General features: G+C 42.5%; 1 protein-coding gene across 1 annotated transcript in view; it reads left to right on the top strand.

The window, feature by feature from the left end:
* The window catches only part of INTS9 (integrator complex subunit 9), a 57,628-nt gene extending 39,915 nt beyond the window's left edge, over positions 1-17,713 (top strand). The window contains exons 12-14 of the mRNA XM_026846376.1: positions 9,587-9,758; positions 15,865-15,989; positions 17,459-17,713. Coding sequence (XP_026702177.1) covers positions 9,587-9,758; positions 15,865-15,989; positions 17,459-17,713 — 552 coding nt within the window. The remainder of the gene's footprint in view (positions 1-9,586; positions 9,759-15,864; positions 15,990-17,458) is intronic.
* The last annotated feature ends 656 nt before the right edge of the window (positions 17,714-18,369 follow it).

The raw sequence follows: 18,369 nt of genomic DNA, 5'->3' as shown, positions 1-18,369 counted from the left end.
TGGCAATTTTAAATGAAATTACTTGAGCTAGCATCTTATTGAAGCAAAGAGGAATAAGGTTCCTGTCTTGGGAGGGGGGATCTTCCAGCAACATATGTTGCGGGTATCTTCCCTGCAACGAAATAATAATTTGAGGGGAATTTTTAGCCAATCCGACGTTAAATAAATGTATAAGTCATATCTTCAGAGTTATCTCACATATCTAGAAAGGAAATCTCTTACTTTCCACTGGGAACAGGTAGATTTCCCACTGAAGCAAATGAGAGGCAGGCTGGGAGAGGAAGAAATTGGACTGAGAAATAATTTTGGGTAAATCCTACTCCTGTGAGACACTGAGCCATTTGGAGCATGCAGTCTCACAAAGCTGGTTCTTTTAGTTCCTGTGGTCAAAACTGTTTGATAAGATGTGCCAAGTGGCCATTGCAGGTTTAAAAGTTCAGAGATTAAATGCTTTTTCAGGCATTGGGTTTTTTTTTTTCCTCTGAAGTATCTCTTTCCAGTTCTGGAAATTGCCATTGCCCATCACATCTTCAGAGGCATTGTTGGAAGTAGGGTCTGACTAGAAGCCCTCACTCTTTCCAGATTCTTGAATGCATTTCAAGCAGGATGCACAGTGAATTACCAGAATCACAGAAGAGTTTGGGTGAGAAGGGACCTTAAAGCCCATCCAGTTCCACCCCCCTGCCCCGGGCAGGGCCACCTTCCACTAGCCCAGGTTGCCCAAAGCCCCATCCAACCTGGCCTTGAGCCCTTCCAGGGAGGGGGCAGCCACAGCTTCTCTGGGCAGCCTGTGCCAGGGCCTCACCCCCCTCACAGGGGAGAATTTCTGCCTTAGATCTCATCTAAATCTCTCCTCCTTCAGTTTAAAACCATCACCCCTTGTCCTATCCCTCCCCCCTGATCCAGAGTCGCTCCCACCTTTCCTGCAGCCCCTTTCAGCCCTGGGGGGCCGCTCTAAGATCTCCCCGGAGCCTTCTCTTCTCCAGCTGAACCCCCCAACTCTCCCAGCCTGTCCTCACAGGGGGGGCTCCAGCCCCCCGAGCATCTTCACAGCCTCTTCTGGCCCCACTCGAGCAGGTCCGTGTCCTTCTGCTGTTGGTGCCCCCAGAGCTGGACCCAGCACTGCAGGGGGGTCTCACAGAGCGGAGCAGAGGGGGAGAATCCCCCCCCTCGCCCTGTGCCTACCCTGCTCTGGGTGCAGCCCAGGACACAGTTGGCTCTCTGGGCTGTGAGTGCACACTGCTGGCTCACAGTCAGTTTTCTGTCCACTAATACCCCCAGGTCCTTCTCCTCAGGGCTGCTCTCAATCCACTCAGCCTTTTATTTATAATCTGCAACCAAGAATAATGCAGACTGCAGGGCAAGCCACCTATTCACCACTTTTTTTGTAACCATAAAATTCATTCACACCGATAAATCAATTCCAAAGCCTGATCTCTGAGTACAAGACTCTGTAGCCATGCTTCTGGCTGTGCTTTCTAATTTCCTCTGCATCTCTGCTTTCTGGGGTGTCCTTGTTGATCCACAGTGTCATTGGTTTCACTGACAGCCTTTATTCTACCAAAGACATTGCTTCAGAATTTTGGTTCACAATATGCACTGGAACTGCCAGGTTTAAGTGAAAACCCTTCCAAAAAAAAAGAGAAGCCAAACATGCAGCTGTCAAAGACTGGATTAATGAGCCCATCTTATATGATGGGTCTTTGTGTTTATAGAGTGATAACTGTGTCCTCTAATTTTTAGGACATTTTATATTCTCTAGAGGCCTGTTGATCGTGAGATTTTGCCAAATTATTGTTTAGCTGTTGAGACATTCCTCTGTGCTTCATGTGTAAGGTAATTATGCAGGAAAGGACTCACAGCAGTGGATCACAGATCAGTTTCCTTACAACAAAATGCAGTGCACGAAGGGAGTCACGTGCCTGTTACAGGTACAGGCTTTGGGTGACAAGGCCAAATCATACAGGTCATGACCCACAAAACCAGGGACATTTATCATGAGATGCACAAACAGCTTATCCACACCCACGGATATTGATAGGAAGCCATTCTTAGGCTTATGTTTTTGCTGAAAGATTGCCTTAAATGTGCTAAATGACACAGTATAGTGTGTATCCACATTCTTGTAGCTCCCAAACTATGAAATGGCTGTAGCCTTTAGGTGTTTCAGCCCTGAGCTGCCATCTGAAGTAAGTACTGCATGTTTCACAGTAAGTCCTCTAACACAACTCAGATGGTGTATTTGGGTGTTCACTTACAGCTGCTGTATAAACACTGGGAAGTGGAGTAACCTGTGCTACCACCACTCCATAGTGGACTAAATGGGTCTCTTCATTGCTAATTCCTGATACATAACTGGGTGTTTTGCAAAACCAGTTTGTATGGTGGGAGGCAGCAGCCGTAGGCATATAGCAACACTCTTTCAAAAGCCTGGCTTAACAGCAGAACCAAAACAAAGTAATACCAGTCAGACTGAGGCTGCTATTTCATTTAGTGCTTTTCCTAAGGTCATAAATCACTGAAGTTTAGACACGCTTGAAGACACCAGATCAGATTGCTCTTTGCTGTTCTGTAAGATGCATGGGTTGGTTTAGTTTGGATTTAAACAATCAAAGCGTGTTGAGAATTATATAGGTGACGGACATGTAAGACACCCGTGCTCCAACACAGCGCCAAGATGTCCTCGTCAGGTACCCAGTGCTCAGCACATGCCTTTGATTCCTTGTTGCTGTCCTCTGAGGGATAGTTACTGTCATCCTTTTACTCCTGTAATTCTCAGCTGCCACTAAAACTGGCTGCATTCCAGTTTTAGTGGTACCTACAGCTGGTTGTGGTTTAACGCTGTCATACTGTTTCTAAGGCATGGGAGAGGAGCTGGATTTCTTTTTCTTTTATGAACTGTAAACAGAAAAAGGGCAAAAGCTTGCAGCTGACTCTGTGTATGGAACTCTCATAATGCGAAACATCTATGTAATATCTTTCCAGTACAATCTTCAACAAATGTATTATTTATTCCCTGGCAGAAACCCTGTTATGCCTGTGCAGAGTACCCACAGTAGGCTCAGCTGCTATGATGTTTTGGTGTAATTTTACCAAACAAAATTATCTTAATACAGAGCTGGCCTGAATAACCTGTCTGCGGCCGTACCCTCAGTCTGGGAGGGAGCAAGGACTTGGACTCAGGGCTTCCAGTTACTAAGTTAGAGCTTTAGTCAGCAGCCAGCCTCTTTGTCTTAGGTAAACACTGTCTTCTAAATCTCTGACTTCACAACCTCACAATCAGGACCTCTGCTTACTAGCACTTCAGGGGATTTTTAATGAGTATCAGAAACAGACATTGAATGATCATTTCTATTGGATAGGTTGTTAGTGGAGAATTGCCTTACTTTTTTCAAAGTGATGGTAGGCTTGTGCAATGTAACCTATACGGAAATTGCCCATCAGGAAAAGATGTGCTTAGTTGCTCAATTGTTGGAAGAAGATAGGGAATTACTCAGACATGCCTCTTAGTTATTAGCAAGCATTAATAACATGCCTGGCATGATACATCAGAAAGGGACAGGCCAGGAAATAAGCTTCTAATTATCTACAGAACAAGTCCAGCCCAGCATGCTGTCTGGTCCTGAAATTCGATGTTCCTGTTAGTTGTATAAACAGCACGATTTAAAAACAAACAAGGCAAAAAATCCCTCAAATTGCTGAAGTAGTCTCTTGCAGCAATGAGTTCCAGTGGTGCCTGTGTAATAGTAGAAAAGAGCATTTACTTTCTTTAATCAGTTACGATTGTATTTTGCATTTCACTCAACTATCCCTTTATTATTGTTCGAAGAGGATAAAAGTATCTTCATCTTCTCTACAGTTATTTTTATTTTGTCTTACTCTTCTCTCTACACTAAGTTATTTCAAGTGTTTGAAGCTTTTTCATTCTCTTTGCATGGAAATTTTCCAGGTTTATGGTTTATGTTACCTGGTTTGAACTCATGCCTTGTCCTGCTGTGCTGAATAAAAACAGACACACTGTTCAACTCTGCAGAGAACCCAAAACACTTCTACTCCCTCCTTGTTACTTCTGCTTTAATGTAGTAGTAGGTATTCATCATATTTCCTCCTGCACAATCACTGCATACAGTTTTTTTGGGATGGCAATTTGTTTCCTAACATCCAGTCTGAGTGAGCAGGGAATGTACTTCCCCTCTGTTACAAGCAAGGAATGTGGGCTAAAGTGATTCAGGCTTGTAGGGATGGATTTGGACGTCAATCCCTACTAAGTTAATATGAATGGAGTGTCCAGATTCTTGCACAAGCTTTTGAAGTCTCATCTGCAGCCTTTTAGCAGTGGACAAGCTAAAAGAGCTTCTTTTTAAAAGCATTTCTCTGTGATTGCTGGCGTAAGAGTTGCTGTGACTCTGTTGGAGGGAATCAGGATCTGGAACAAGGCTGCTCTCCATTACAGCCAGTGATTTCTCAGGAGGAAAACTGGGGAAGTGGAGTGAAGAAACAGTCAGTTAGGGAACGGATGGATTGCTCTGTGGATGGCTCTCTCCTACGCTTAAGCAAAAGAGACAATTCAGTTTTTCACCATCGGATTTTGTGATGGGGAAGAGAGGAGAAGGAGCTCAAACTGACATAACTTTGAAAGCTGCAACGTTAAAAACTGATTTCCAGATGTTTTTGAATACAGCAGGCTGGCCTAGGGAGGTGGTGGCTTTCGCTTCCAAGACACTGTATCAGTTATCTAGATCAACTGTCTAAACAGGCTTAGATTTAAGCTCCACAATGCTTAGCTGAAATGCTGTGGAGCATAAATCAGTAATTTGTTTTGTTTAGAAATGTTATTCTGGCATCCCAGAACCAACTTGTGGTGTTTTATCAAATTCCTTGAGCACACAGGAATGCCCCATCCTAAGACAGCCACAGCTGAGGAATTAGCCACCTCCCTGATCATTTAAACAGGAATACTCTGCACTGTCCCTTTTGTGGAGGTAGAGGCTTTATAAATGAATAGTTGAATTGTTCTAGCAAGGCAAAATGAGAAGCTTTCACTCCTTTTTGTTTCTGCTCGATCTTTACATAGACAATTTCGGGCTACAAGATAAGTGAATCCAGACTTCTCTAAATGTCTGCAACAAAAATTTGAGAGGTAATTTATATTGATCAGTATTTGCTAGTGGAGGAAGAATTTGGATTTACTGTCCTCTTATTAAAGATTCTGTTAGCAATGTCTAAGAGAAAGGGCTACAAAAAGCTTCTTTTTCTGACTCGAAAAATAGCCAGAGTGGGAGTAATATTGATCCTGTGATCTTAAACACTAGCATTTGTCTTCTTCATCTTTGATTACCTCCTCCGTGTACCAGTTCCTGTGTAACACATTCAAATCAATAAATACCTGAAACCAGGTGATTTTATAGTATTATGTTTTGCCTTATAGTATTATATAGATTTAGGCCTCTGATAGTGTTCGTCTTATGAATGGAACGAGGGAGGTGAGGTAATAAATGCATCACCCATTCACTGATAAGAACCACATCTGTTCAAAATTTTGGATACAGAACACACACACACACTCACACACACCAAAAAAACCCCAAACCCACGCAGAGAGTAAATAGCAGTGTATTTTGGCTCACTTCAATAAAGGGTACACAAAGGCTCTGGAGATTTATCCTGTTTATAGCAGCAGTTGCTGACCCTGTAAATCAAGTCTACTGCTTTAAAGGGAAGCATAACCATTTGGGATTTAAAAAAAAAACCAACAGCTTTCCTCAGTCTCGGTTCAGTACTTCACCGTCCTCTATCTCTTAAGCTTTCAGTCAATAACGGTGCTTTCTGTAGAAGGATGCTCTGAGTGTTGCTTCTGGTTTCCAGAGATCAGTCCTGTTTTAAAAATATCGGTTGGCTAAATGCCAGGCGTTAGTTTTGGCGTAGGCTTGGTATAGGTTGGAGATCTGGACGTGACACAGTGATGACTGTTGTGCTTCATCAACCCATCTCATTTGTAGATAGAGAAGACCTGTACAAATGTACTTGGAGCACTGTGTCCAGCTCTGAGGCCCCCAACATCAGGAGGACACAGACCTGCTTGAGCAGCCCCAGAGGAGGACACAAAGGTGCTCAGGGGCTGGAGCACCCCCTGTGAGGACAGGCTGAGAGAGTTGGGGGGTTCAGCTGGAGGAGAGAAGGCTCCGGGGAGACCTTAGAGCGGCCTCCCAGGGCTGAAAGGGGCTGCAGGAAAGGGAGGAGAGACACTGGATCAGGAGGGTAAACTGAAAGAGAGGAGATTTAGATGAGATCTAAGGCAGAAATTGTTCCCTGTGCGGGGGGTGAGGCCCTGGCACAGGCTGCCCAGAGAAGCTGTGGCTGCCCCCTCCCTGGAAGGGTTCAAGGCCAGGTTGGATGGGGCTTTGGGCAACCTGGGCTAGTGGAAGGTGTCCTAGATGATCTTTAAGGTCTCCTCCAACTCAAACCATTCTATGATTCTATCATTCTATGAAATCATTATAAATTTAGTCCCCTTAATGATTTGTGAAATTTTCTTGGACCTGTTTTGCAAGTTCAGCTCCATATATTTTTCATTAGGTAATTAGAAAAGACTTTGCTCTAGACACTAAAGTGTACCAGCTGCTTTGTCACTGGAGTGAGTAGAATGCCTCTAAACTTCTTTTTATAACCTTTCACACCTCCTGTGTCCAGCTTTGAGAATCAGAGATTATGAGCCAAGGTATGGAGCTTCAGTAGGCTTATCAGAAAAGATCTTGCAAGATAAAAAGACGAAAAAAAATATCACCGCATCTCAGGACATGGTGCTGAGGATTCAATATGTGTCCCTTTTCCCTCCTGAGTTGGAACTTCAGTTAGAAGCAGTGCACCCCGGTGTTGTGCTAGATGTTTTGCTGCTGGAAATAAAATAATAATAATAAAAAAGAGTGACACAGACAGAATCCAAGGTCCTGCAAACTGGATTAGGGCTTCTGTGTCTCTACAAAGTAATAGGAAGGGATTTGAAGCTTCCGTAATGCTCTGCAGAGAATACAGCTTTTATGTTTGTAAACAATGAACATTTGTATAGGTATAGCAGTGAAATAGGCTGTTGAGAATGCTTTTGTACAGAGTGCTGCTCTCACATCTTAGCAAAGATTTGAATGCAGCATACAAATGTATATAATCCTAAAGAACCGGTGAAACGGGATGCTGAAAGAACAGTTTGTGGGTTTCAGAAGTGTGCTACATAAATGCTTGCTGTAGAAATGTCTTTCACATACCTATCTGCTGGTCCCTGAGGAAGTTTTGCCCTGGAATTTCACATATCCCATTTCATCTCTGAAGCAGAAATTGTCCCCATCTTCCAGTTTACCCAATTGAAACTGCTTTTGCAACTTCCGTTTTCAGGCTTTTGGCTTCTCTCACAAAAAAACGGAAAAGTTTTGTGGGGCCATTTCCTACCCATTCTTTTAAATGCCAGAGTTTTATGGCATCAGATTTGTTTTGCCCATTGTCTGCTAAACTGCAGTTTTTATTACTGAAGCTAAGTTTAGATTCTAAATATTGCACTCCAGATGTGTTAATCAGAAGTCTTTACCAGTCTTAATTGCAGAAATGTTTTCAAGATTCAGTGCATATTAACTGCCAGAGCAGTTATTGGATGTTTTTTCCTAATTTCTCACTTGAAGATTAAATAGGAATTTGCTGTTACTAATAAGCTGCAGAAAGTGTAGTCCCCTAGCTACTTCCTCCAGGATCCAAGGATCCACATGGAAATAATGGGCTGTGTCCACCTGCAGCTTCCATTTTACGTCAAACCCTGGAAGGAATGATACCAATCCCATCCCCGCCATCTAGCTATTGCACAGCAGTTACCATCAGGACGTGTGGGAAGTTAAACACAAAATCCCAGCAACATATTTACTGTTAGGAACTTGAAGGAGGCCAAACTCAAGGAAGCAAAGGAGAAAGATAAAAATACTGGCACCAACGTGCAGCCAACTTTCTGTTATTGAAAGTGTATTGAGAGTAAGTTTGTACATTGTCTGTTCTAGCACCAAAACCTATCATTAGGTGGTGACAGCTAGAAGTTGAGTAGGGTTGATACTTGTGTTCAGTGATGCTAAATTCAATTAAGAACCTAATTGTGTAATAACCTTAAGTTCTGAAGTGCTTTGTAGTGCATAAGTTGCTAGGAGGCTTGAGGAGGCATCATAATTCTCAGTGTTCTGTTCATTTCCATGTAGGCACGCTATCTTGAGTTAGATCTACAACGATAAAAAGTAACAGAAGAGAATCTGGAAAGATGAATTACAGGCTTGAGAGACCAGAAGAGTTGCTTACTATAATTTTCTTTCCTAGTTCCTCTTTTGAAAATCCAGTATGTTACAATGAAGAGGAACGTTCTCAGTGGCAGGGTTTCCTGCTAGAAAGGCATGATGCACACATCATGTTGTGACATGTAGTGAAGAGCATGCTGTTTGCTAATTAGTCGTGTTGTCCAGGCTTCCACGGCACAGCAGGTGCAGAAACATGTTGCTGAACCCTGCAAATGGGAATTCTATATTTTGAGCAATGTTGCAATGCCTGGCAGGAGACAGCAAAGTATGGAGAGATCTTTGACGAACAGTCCCACCTCCTTTAGAACTGATGAAGGAAGTAGCATTCCCCTCTTTCACGCTTTTTATTTCCATGTGCGTTCTTAGTTATTCAGTGTGTGATTTCATTATGCTAAATTGCATACTTTTTAAGAAAACTGTATGTACAGTTATTTTCAGGCTGGGGATGGAAGCGTATACCTGCCAAAAAACTACTTGCAAAGTATTGCATGGAAGTGCTTAGCAGACTAGTCTATTAAATTGCTTTTTAAGTTGGACCTTGCTTTGCAGGTAGAAAACAGGAGCAGGAGAAATAAAGCAAAATTCTTCAAAAAGTCCCTTGATAAATAAACTTACCCATCCTAGTAAAGAAATCTGTTCCACGTGCATAGTTGATTACACTCTATTTGTCAGCTTTAGTGACAAGTATTTCTTGTTGCTTTTAGTTCATTGTTACCACTAGTTTGAGTGTTAGTTAAGGAAGGGCGAGTCAGTCTGTTCTTTCCAATGTTTTTCAGAGGACTTTGTGTGAACCCGTTGTACCAATGAAACTCACAGCAACATACTGCTGAAAGCAAAATTGCCTGGTACTACTGTGATGCAGGAAAAACGGGTTAAACATCAGTGCCCAGAGCTCTTTGTAGACATGGCAAATAGGAAAAAGTAGCTTATTTTGAATTTGGCAGCTGAGCACTCTGTTCCCTCCAGGAACCTCTAAGTAGGGAGTGTTTGCAAAGTTTTCTCTTGGTTACCATACTGCTGGTACCAAGGAAATGAAAGCAAGAACTTGGAAGGCACCTGGCCCCATACTCCAGCTTCCTTTTCGTAACATTTAGGACAGTCATTCCTAAATCTGCTGGAAAATATAGGGCATATGCAGGAAGGGACTCTGTGATGAATTAGAAATAAACCGTAGAATATTTATAATCTTACGTAAATAAACACATTGAACTACAGAGCACAGAGGCATGAAAAGTTTGTAATGTCTGGATTTTTTGGTTTTATTTCAGCTCATTCAGACAAACAAATTGAAACACTATCCCAGCATCCATGGAGACTTCAGCAATGACTTCAAGCAGCCATGTGTTGTGTTCACTGGACATCCCTCTCTTAGATTTGGGGATGTGGTTCATTTCATGGAGCTATGGGGAAAATCTAGCTTGAACACTGTTATATTCACAGGTAAGTTAAACACAGATATCGTTATCAAATTAACAATAGGTTGTACACTCAGGTTAAGAGTAGCCACATCCTAGGGGCTTTACTCATTTGTTCTGGGGCAGACGTTTTTGACTTCAGTAGGAGCTCATCTAAATTAGGACCCCAGGATTGACTGTAGGAACAAATGTAATTATTGTGCCATTTAATTCATTTTAGCCCTGCAGGGCCAACCTTTGCTGTGCAGAGTCCATTCCTGCCATTTCTAAGCAAAATCTTTGTTATGCCCAGCAGTAAAATATCTACAGGAAATTAATTTTTGGATTAAAAGCAGCTGGCTGCACGTTAAACTCAGTCAAGACCTAATTGATGCTGGGGAGAAAGGAGAAACACTTCTCCATATTCCATTGGAATCACAAACCTTTCCTCATCCCTTCTCCTGCTCTTTCATCAAAACCTCAGGCAACCAGACAGTGATTCTAAAGATGTTTCTGTCATCTCTGCTGTTTGAGAAGCGTGCACCCCATACAGACCTGGCGGTAGTGATCTGTGCCGTTGCTGTCTTGTGGCTGAGCTTTATTTCCACATGCTTTTTTGGCTGACAGACACGTTTGTATCTGAAGCTGAAGGTACAGCTCTAGCTAATACCCTGGGGAGCTGTTTCCTTTCTCAATGACTCAGGCTGCCAGAGACACAACAGGTCTTTTAAGTTCCTCCACTTTTCCCAGTCTGCTACTAGTGCTGACCCTACTTTTAATGGATTTAATGAATCAAAGCCTATCCACCTCAGAATGAGCTGTGGTCTGAGATCCACAGGGCAGCTCCATCCTGGGACCCTGCCAATCGTTAACAGCAAGACAAAGTATTTAAGAGAGAATATGAAGCTTTTGTGAAATCTAGCAAAGGGGGTATCTTCCAGAGTCTGATCTGCTTTAAAAATACTTCAAGGCCTTTCCTCAAACTCTCCTTCTGTCCAGGTGCCTCTTCTTTATACCTGATGTGTCACCCAAACAGAACCCTGCTGTGGGTGTTCTTCAGATCTGGGGAGGGAAATAAGCCTTTAGGCCATTGCTATTGATTTTATGTATAACAAGCTCCGATATAATTGGGAGATGTGTTACATGTAACTCAGCCAGATGAAAAAGGTGTGGATTTTGGACTAGGACAAAGTAATTAGAAATGGGAAGGAGACCAGTAAGTGATCAAACCTACTCCCACAGCACGGGCATGATGGAGTCCCACTGTTAAGCTCATTTTCCTCTTCTTTTTAATGAATAGGATTGTTGGAAAGCACATAACCTTGTAAAGCAAAGAGGATTGGAATAGGGTTATTTCCTTCCTCCTTTGTTTTTTTAACTGTAGACTTGAGGCTAGTGATGAGCACATCCCTTTGATTCTTTCACAATGTTGGTACCAAAAAGTGTCACAGTATCATGATGCTATTAAACCAATTTGGAAAGATTTAAAGAGGTGTGTGATTAGCCCTACTGCAAGGGGAGGGAAGATACAAGGGGGTTCCTGCTGAGCAGATAAGACACTTAAATCTAGACTGTGTTTGTGCTGGGAAATGGTTCATGGTAGCACAGCACTAACGTCATAGCTGTTACGGTACTTATCACTCCTGACCTTTGAGGTAGTTTCAGAAGATATGCCCTAATTAAAGTAATTGGTAAAATTGCAATATAGATATGCATTGTCTTGGAAATAGTGAATTCTACTCCAGTTGGGCCTTTAATTAAAACCAGAGCGTGTACACCCTTTGCTGGGTTGTGTATTTCATGAACCCCTAGGAAATGGGTGGCATTAATCATGTTCTGAATGTGCTACCAACCACCAGTGAGGGTGTCAGAAACTGGCTTTTAATGGCAAGAACTCTTATTCTGTGCCTTCTTGTAGGGAGAGGTAATTGACCTTTCTGTCTTAAAATGTAATCCTTCTGGGAAATGAGGAAATAGAACAGACTTCTATGAGAGTGTGACCCTGGCAAGTTGTTAAGGCATCTGAATGGCAGTTCGTAACAACCTGTGGATGCATTAGGTCACAGTCTTTGAGATTCATTCCCGGTTTATACTTCAAATAAAACTCCAGTGGAGATCTGCGTTGGTTATTATGATGACCTTGGAGTGCACAGTGATTCCACGTGCTTGTGGTCGTTTGTTTCCTAAATTCATCTCTCTGTGGCTTTTGGGCTCTGTCTGTGTCTGTAGGCATATGCCCCCAGCAGGGTGTTCCTACATCCGTACAACTGTCTCGGCTGGGAACAAAGACATCTTTGTCTACAGGAATTCCTAGCAGATTAAATTCTTCTGTTCTTAGTAGCTCCAGTGGAAATCTGAAGCACCTCCATTGATGCCTAGGATTTTTATTATTTCATTATTTAGCTTCTCCTGTTTTAAGATAAAATCCCCTGTAGTTACGGAAGGAATTTGGTCCATTGAAGCAGTATGTGATAGCAGATGATGTTCTAGCTTTGCCTGTGAAAGACTCCTAGTTTCTAGTAATTAGGACCTTTAAACTACAAGCCGTGCAGCATTGTTAATGATGACACTACTCGTTCAGTCCACAGGAGCTAGGTAGTCTCCACCTTTCCAATCTGTAATGTAAAAAACAACTCGAGAGAGAATATAGGCTAAAACAGCAGATGCAGCCGATAGGCAGGACACCAGCTGTGAGTGAGCGGTAGTGCTGCTCTGCTTGCTTGTGTCATCTGCAAATGCTGCCGCTGAAGCTGTGTTGAATAGATTATTGATGACAAATATTGAATACCACTAAGCCACAAAAAAATTCTAGAAGGAAACACAGTAGAAAGGAGTCTGTTTCTTGCTCCCTCTCTCTCCGATAACAACAATGCTTTAAAAACTAACTCCCTGGGAGATCTTAAAAACAGCTCATGCATGCCACATTAGTGCTGTACAGTGGAAGATTTTATAACTCAGTATCACAAAGTAGTAAATCAGATGTCTTGGGGGAAAAGCTAAAGACCTGTAATTCTGTCAGAAAAAGTCAATATGTGTCCTTGACAAGCACTGTCTTCTGTCAGACAGGTGGCTTCTGGGTTTTTGGTAGTTTCAAAACAGATATTCCTGTATGACACGAGTTCACTGTGAGACTAGCTCAAGTTACATTTTCCACATGTTCTAAATCTTCAAAGCCCTATGCTGGAATTCCTTCATTAAAATTTCTCACTTTTCCAAGGCTCTTACATTCTTAATTTGTTGTTCAGAGAGGCTTTGGACTGGATGCCATTTTGGATTCTGAGTTCAGAAAATCCACGTCTGTATGTGACCTGAGCCTACCGATTCAAAAATACGTAGTCTGAAGAGGTGCTGCCTCATGGCATTCTCAGATACAAGCAGTCAAATCTCCAAGGCATCCACACCACCAGATGGGATGGAGGAGCTCTCTTCTGATAACCTTTTAAGCTTACTATTTGAAATTTCATTGTACATCTCTATCAGAGGACCTGTGCCTGACTAGTGAGCTTTAAAATGTCTTCTGATTTAACCCTAATTGACCCACTGTTCATTCTTCAACTAGCTACCTTCTCAGTATTCTTATTTTTAAACTTCTATTCATTGCTATCAAATTTAATTGCCATTAACTCCCATTTTTTACATCGATATTTTTAGGCTTTGTTTCATTGCCACTAACACATCTGCTTTTAACTAGCGTGGCTTTTTGCCCAGTATAATTTTTATCTCGTGTTTGTAGATTCATGGCTTTTTGGGCATCTCGTAAGATGTTCTTGTACAACTATAATTTTTTGTTAATATTTCTCACTTTGATGTTCCCAGGCAGTTATTCTAACAATTGCTTTAAACTTGGGAAAATTATCCCTTTGACAGTTCCAGCGTATGTATCATTGGCTGATGGCTATATTCTGTTCTCACAGGGTAAATATAACCACATCATGATCACTGATACGTAGCCAGCAGCAGATTTTTAGGCTAACAATTAACTTGTCTTTATTAGTAGAATGAGGCTCAATATCGAATGTCGGATGCCATGGTGGGTGCTGAACTTCCTGTGGTAAAGTTTAAGGACATTTTTTCTTGCTGTCTACATAAGAAATCCAGCCAGTGCTCTCCTCAGGGTGATGTAAGAGCATAGAAGATGGGTGTCTACATCTGGCCTCAAGACTCTGTGTTTACATTTCCTTTAAGTTCATCCTTTTACACAGCCTGGGCAGATGTTGGGCCACAACAACCCCTGGCAGCGCTACAGGCTTGGGGAGGAGTGGCTGGAGAGCTGCCAGTCAGAGAGGGACCTGGGGGGGATTGACAGCCAGCTGAGTATGAGCCAGCAGTGTGCTCAGGCAGCCAAGAAGGCCAATGGCATCCTGGCTTGTGTCAGGATTAGTGTGGCCAGCAGGGACAGGGAAGGGATCTGAGCCCTGGGCTCGGCACTGGGGAGGCCGCCCCTCGATTCCTGGGTTCAGTTTTGGGCCCCTCACCCCAAAAAGGCCATTGAATGACTCGAGCGTGGCCAGAGAAGGGCAACGGAGCTGGGGCAGGGTCTGGAGCACAGGTCTGCTGGGGAGCGGCTGGGGGAACTGGGGGGGTTCAGTCTGGAGCAGAGGAGGCTGAGGGGAGACCTCCTGGCCCTCTGCGACTCCCTGCCAGGAGGGGGCAGAGAGCTGGGTTCGAGCCTCTTCAGCCCAGTAGAAAGTGACAGGACAAGAGGGAATGGCCTCAAGTTGCACCAGGGAAAGTTCAGACTGGATATTAGGAAGCATTTCTTTACAGAACAGGTTGTTAGGTGTTGGAATGGGCTGCCCAGGGAGGTGGTGGAGTCCCCATCCCTGGAGGGGTTCAGGAGTTGGGTGGATTTAGAGCTTAAGGATCTGCTGTAGGGGGGAACTGTGCTGGGCGAACGGTTGGACTGGATGGTCTCCAGGGTCCTTTCCAACCTAGATGATTCTGTGATTCTGTGATACCAGAGAAACACCTCATACTGTTTTCTAGCAAGGCTCGGTGGTTCACAACTGTGCTTCACTCTGCAGGTTGTCCTTTGAGTCCCTGTGGTTCAGAACAGTCTAACAGAGAAATCTTTCATGCATCCCCTTCTCTTTTTCTCATTCTCTACTTACCAAACTAATACCAATTTTTCCTTTTTATCATTCCCTTTATGTGATCTATCCCACAGTTATCAGGTAGATAGTGATGGCATCAGCTTTCCCACATCATTAGTTGGTGGCCCCCAGAATCAAATGGCTACATGTATCCTACACTGTGTCACCTATGAGAGCTACGTTTTTCATTCACCAAAAAAATAGTATTTTTCTGTAGTATTCTCAATGTTGTATTACTCTCTGTGTGAGTAAAAGCCCATTCAGTGCATGACTTTTCCTGGCAAACCTCTAATCTGATTTTTTAAAGTCAATAATAAGAGTACAAAGGGAAGTTGAGACTTGCTAGGTCTAATAAAGATACCACCTAATAAAGTTATCACAACCCATCTGTCCTGGATTGCCCCTACTTCAAGCAACCTTCAGTTCATACTGGCCTGAACTAGAACTGCTCTGCTGGAATAACGGTACAAAGCCTGTCCCTTCAACAGGAGGGCCTGACAGGTCCTCTTGGGTTATGTTAAAATTTGGACCTTTGATTTCCATCAGTCTAAACCTGGCACTTAGATTTTTAAAATATATATATATACTGTAAGGAAAAAAAAAAAAGAGTTGGGAGGTAATGTGTCTGCAGGCAAGGACATTGGTACACGTTTATCAAGATACAATCTTTATGCTGCATTTTTGCCATAGTGGAAAAACAAGCTGACATTTGGGTTACCTTATGATACCAAAAATGTATACCTCTTGCCTTCTTTTACAGGATCTGATTAAAAATAAGAGATGATGGTTTTGTCTTGATTAAATTTGTTATAAAAATCATGCAATAGTGTGTTCAAATGAAATAGTATTGCTGTGTTGCTTGATTAAAGTAAGACTAATTGTGGGCATAATTTTCATCAAATTAACTGAAAATAACGGGTGTGGGAAGGAAGAAGAGAAACCTATACAGAATTAACACTGCTGAACAACAGCTTGTCTAGACTGGAATGTGGAATCAGAGGAATTGGACCATCTTTGTTCTTAATAGGCATTCAGTGTTTTCAACATTTCTCTTTTCAGAACCTGATTTCTCTTATCTGGATGCCCTGGCTCCTTATCAACCTTTGGCAATGAAATGTGTTTACTGTCCCATTGACACAAGACTGAATTTTATTCAGGTGTCTAAATTGCTCAAAGAAGTGCAGGTAATAAATTTTCTGTTGCCTTTTCTGATGTTTCTTCACACACGTGAAATAAATAGGTCATCTGTGAACAACTGTTACATTAACCAATAGCAAAACCAAGACAACACTCAGATCCCTTTTTTCCACAAGAGAGCACACAGCATTGAGCTCTCCTTGATCATCCTACTCCAAAATGAATATGGCATGACTGCCAATCTCTGCACGGAGTGGCTGGAAGATCCCTGAAAGCTTAGAATACAGAGCAAATGGTGTGTGCATTTCTTTCCTCCTTTTTAGGTATGTATAGTCATAATAACCTTTTCCCTTATTCTTTTTCTTGTTTGTATGAATAAGCCTGGCTGTATCTAATACAGTCTTAACGTGAAGGGTACCAAGTGCTGAGTATCCTCAGTGGCCTCAGCTTTAAGCATCTACTCTGCTCTTCATCCTGCAGTTGATACTTGTTTTGGTCCTGGCACTGCTGTTCTGGAGTTTCACTCTTATACTTCTTCTAAATCCACTGCTGTCCATATTCTGTTTGCAGAATCCAAACCTCTCTAGGAAGAAGGCCAGAGCGTTCATGTAGTCTCTGCTCTCCCCTCTTAACTCTTCTGGGCTTTTAGCTTCCTCTCCCTGTCCATCCAATTTGTTTCTACTGAAATTTGTTTTCTGACTCATGACATAATTAAAATACTACCCAGTTTTGTTCCTGGCTGAGCTTTTCCCTTTGTTCTATCTTCAACTTGTTGAACGCAAAAGTACATATTCTTCCAAACCTCTTAACAATGTCTGGATCATTTTATCTCATTGTTCTGTGACCTGTCTTGTCATCACACAACTGATAGCAATTGCTACTGCCTGTTTTTCAGACAAGCATTTTCTTCCATGTTACTACTGAAGTACAATGTTGTTTCCAAAACAGCTTGCAGAAACACTGTCTTGTCCTCTGGCTTCCTTAAATCCTGCAGTGTTCCTTGTGGCAACCAGCCTGTTAATATATCACTGACAGGTCAGGAAAACTCAGAGTTGCTTATTATGCTGAAGTTTTTGCAGCCTTGCATATTGATGCATCTGCCTCCCTCCATGCCATTTTTAAATGGTCTCCGCCACTACTGCCATTTGCTTCCAATTTAGACAATTTAGATGACACAGATTTGGAAGAAAAAACTACTCAATGTTCTTTTTTTTTTTTTTTTCCTTCTGGCAGCTAACATGACTGCTGATATTGAAGTGGTGATTAAAGACACAAATTTAGGCCTTGTTACTCTGGACACTGTTGTATACAAAGCAAAGACTGCCTGATCCTCGAACAGTTTGTTCCAACACTGACTCGATCTTCCGGATTGCATCTTTTGGGCGTTGTTTTCATACAAATAAATTAGCTTGCTAACAACAATCTGCAAACCTCCTTATGGCAATGATTACCGTTGTAGGACAGCGCACAGAATCAACCAAACCTTTTTTTAAGTCACCACAATCTTCTTTTCCAGCCTCTCCACGTAGTTTGCCCGGAGCAGTACACTCAGCCACCACCCACCCAGTCTCATCGCACAGACCTGATGGTAGACTGCCAGCCCCCCCCGATGTCCTACCGCAGAGCAGAGGTGCTCACTCTGCCGTACAAGCGACGCTATGAGAAGATCGAAATCATGCCAGAAGTGAGTAACAAAAATGGGGAAAAAGATGGTGGTTTCTTGCTCATACAGCCGAATTCAAGCTACTGCTTCAGTAGCCCCTTTGACTGAAGATGACTCGTGGCTGTCACTTCCTGTTGACCATGATCATGTCAAGCAATTTGTATCAAACGGAGGGCTAAGAAGCATTTCTGAGAGAGAATTTCACTGTGTAAACTAATGAGAATTTAAAAGACATGGTGGGCAAGCAAAGAATATGCCCAGATTAATTGTCCTTTGCAAGGATTCATTGTGTCTCAAAATACAGATCAAATGCTAACCACCTGTGAGGCAAGCCAGTCATCTCCAGTTTAAATATGAGTAAGTTGAGGCACTGCGGTTTGAATTGGTGGCCCAGGGCCACAGAGAGAATCCAAAGAATCGGGGAGTTAGGGGCCAAGAGTTTTCTTTCTCCTTCTCCAGCTGTACCTGCCATGAGAAATACCTTTTCCCTGGAGGAACAGTATTCTTTCATATGTTAAAGGCATAGTAGTGAAATGGCTAATTTGTATAACAGCAGTTTCAATAAACGGTTAATTCCTCCAGACCGCTGAAGTCCAACAGGTTAATGGGTTGCTTGTAGCCATCTGTAATGTGGACTACTTATGCCCGCCACACCTATTAATAATTTAGTAACCCCATAAGTCAAATACAAATTGCCCATAATACAAAGGGTGACCCATATTTTAACAGACGTGATCTTAAAATACCTCTTTGACAATCCAATC

Source organism: Athene cunicularia, assembly GCF_003259725.1.
Source record: "Athene cunicularia isolate RWA chromosome 3 unlocalized genomic scaffold, athCun1 chr3_part1, whole genome shotgun sequence".
In the NCBI taxonomy this organism is placed as follows: Eukaryota; Metazoa; Chordata; class Aves; order Strigiformes; family Strigidae; genus Athene; species Athene cunicularia.
Note: the sequence above shows the minus strand (reverse complement) of the source record. Positions and strands in the feature narration are given on the sequence as shown.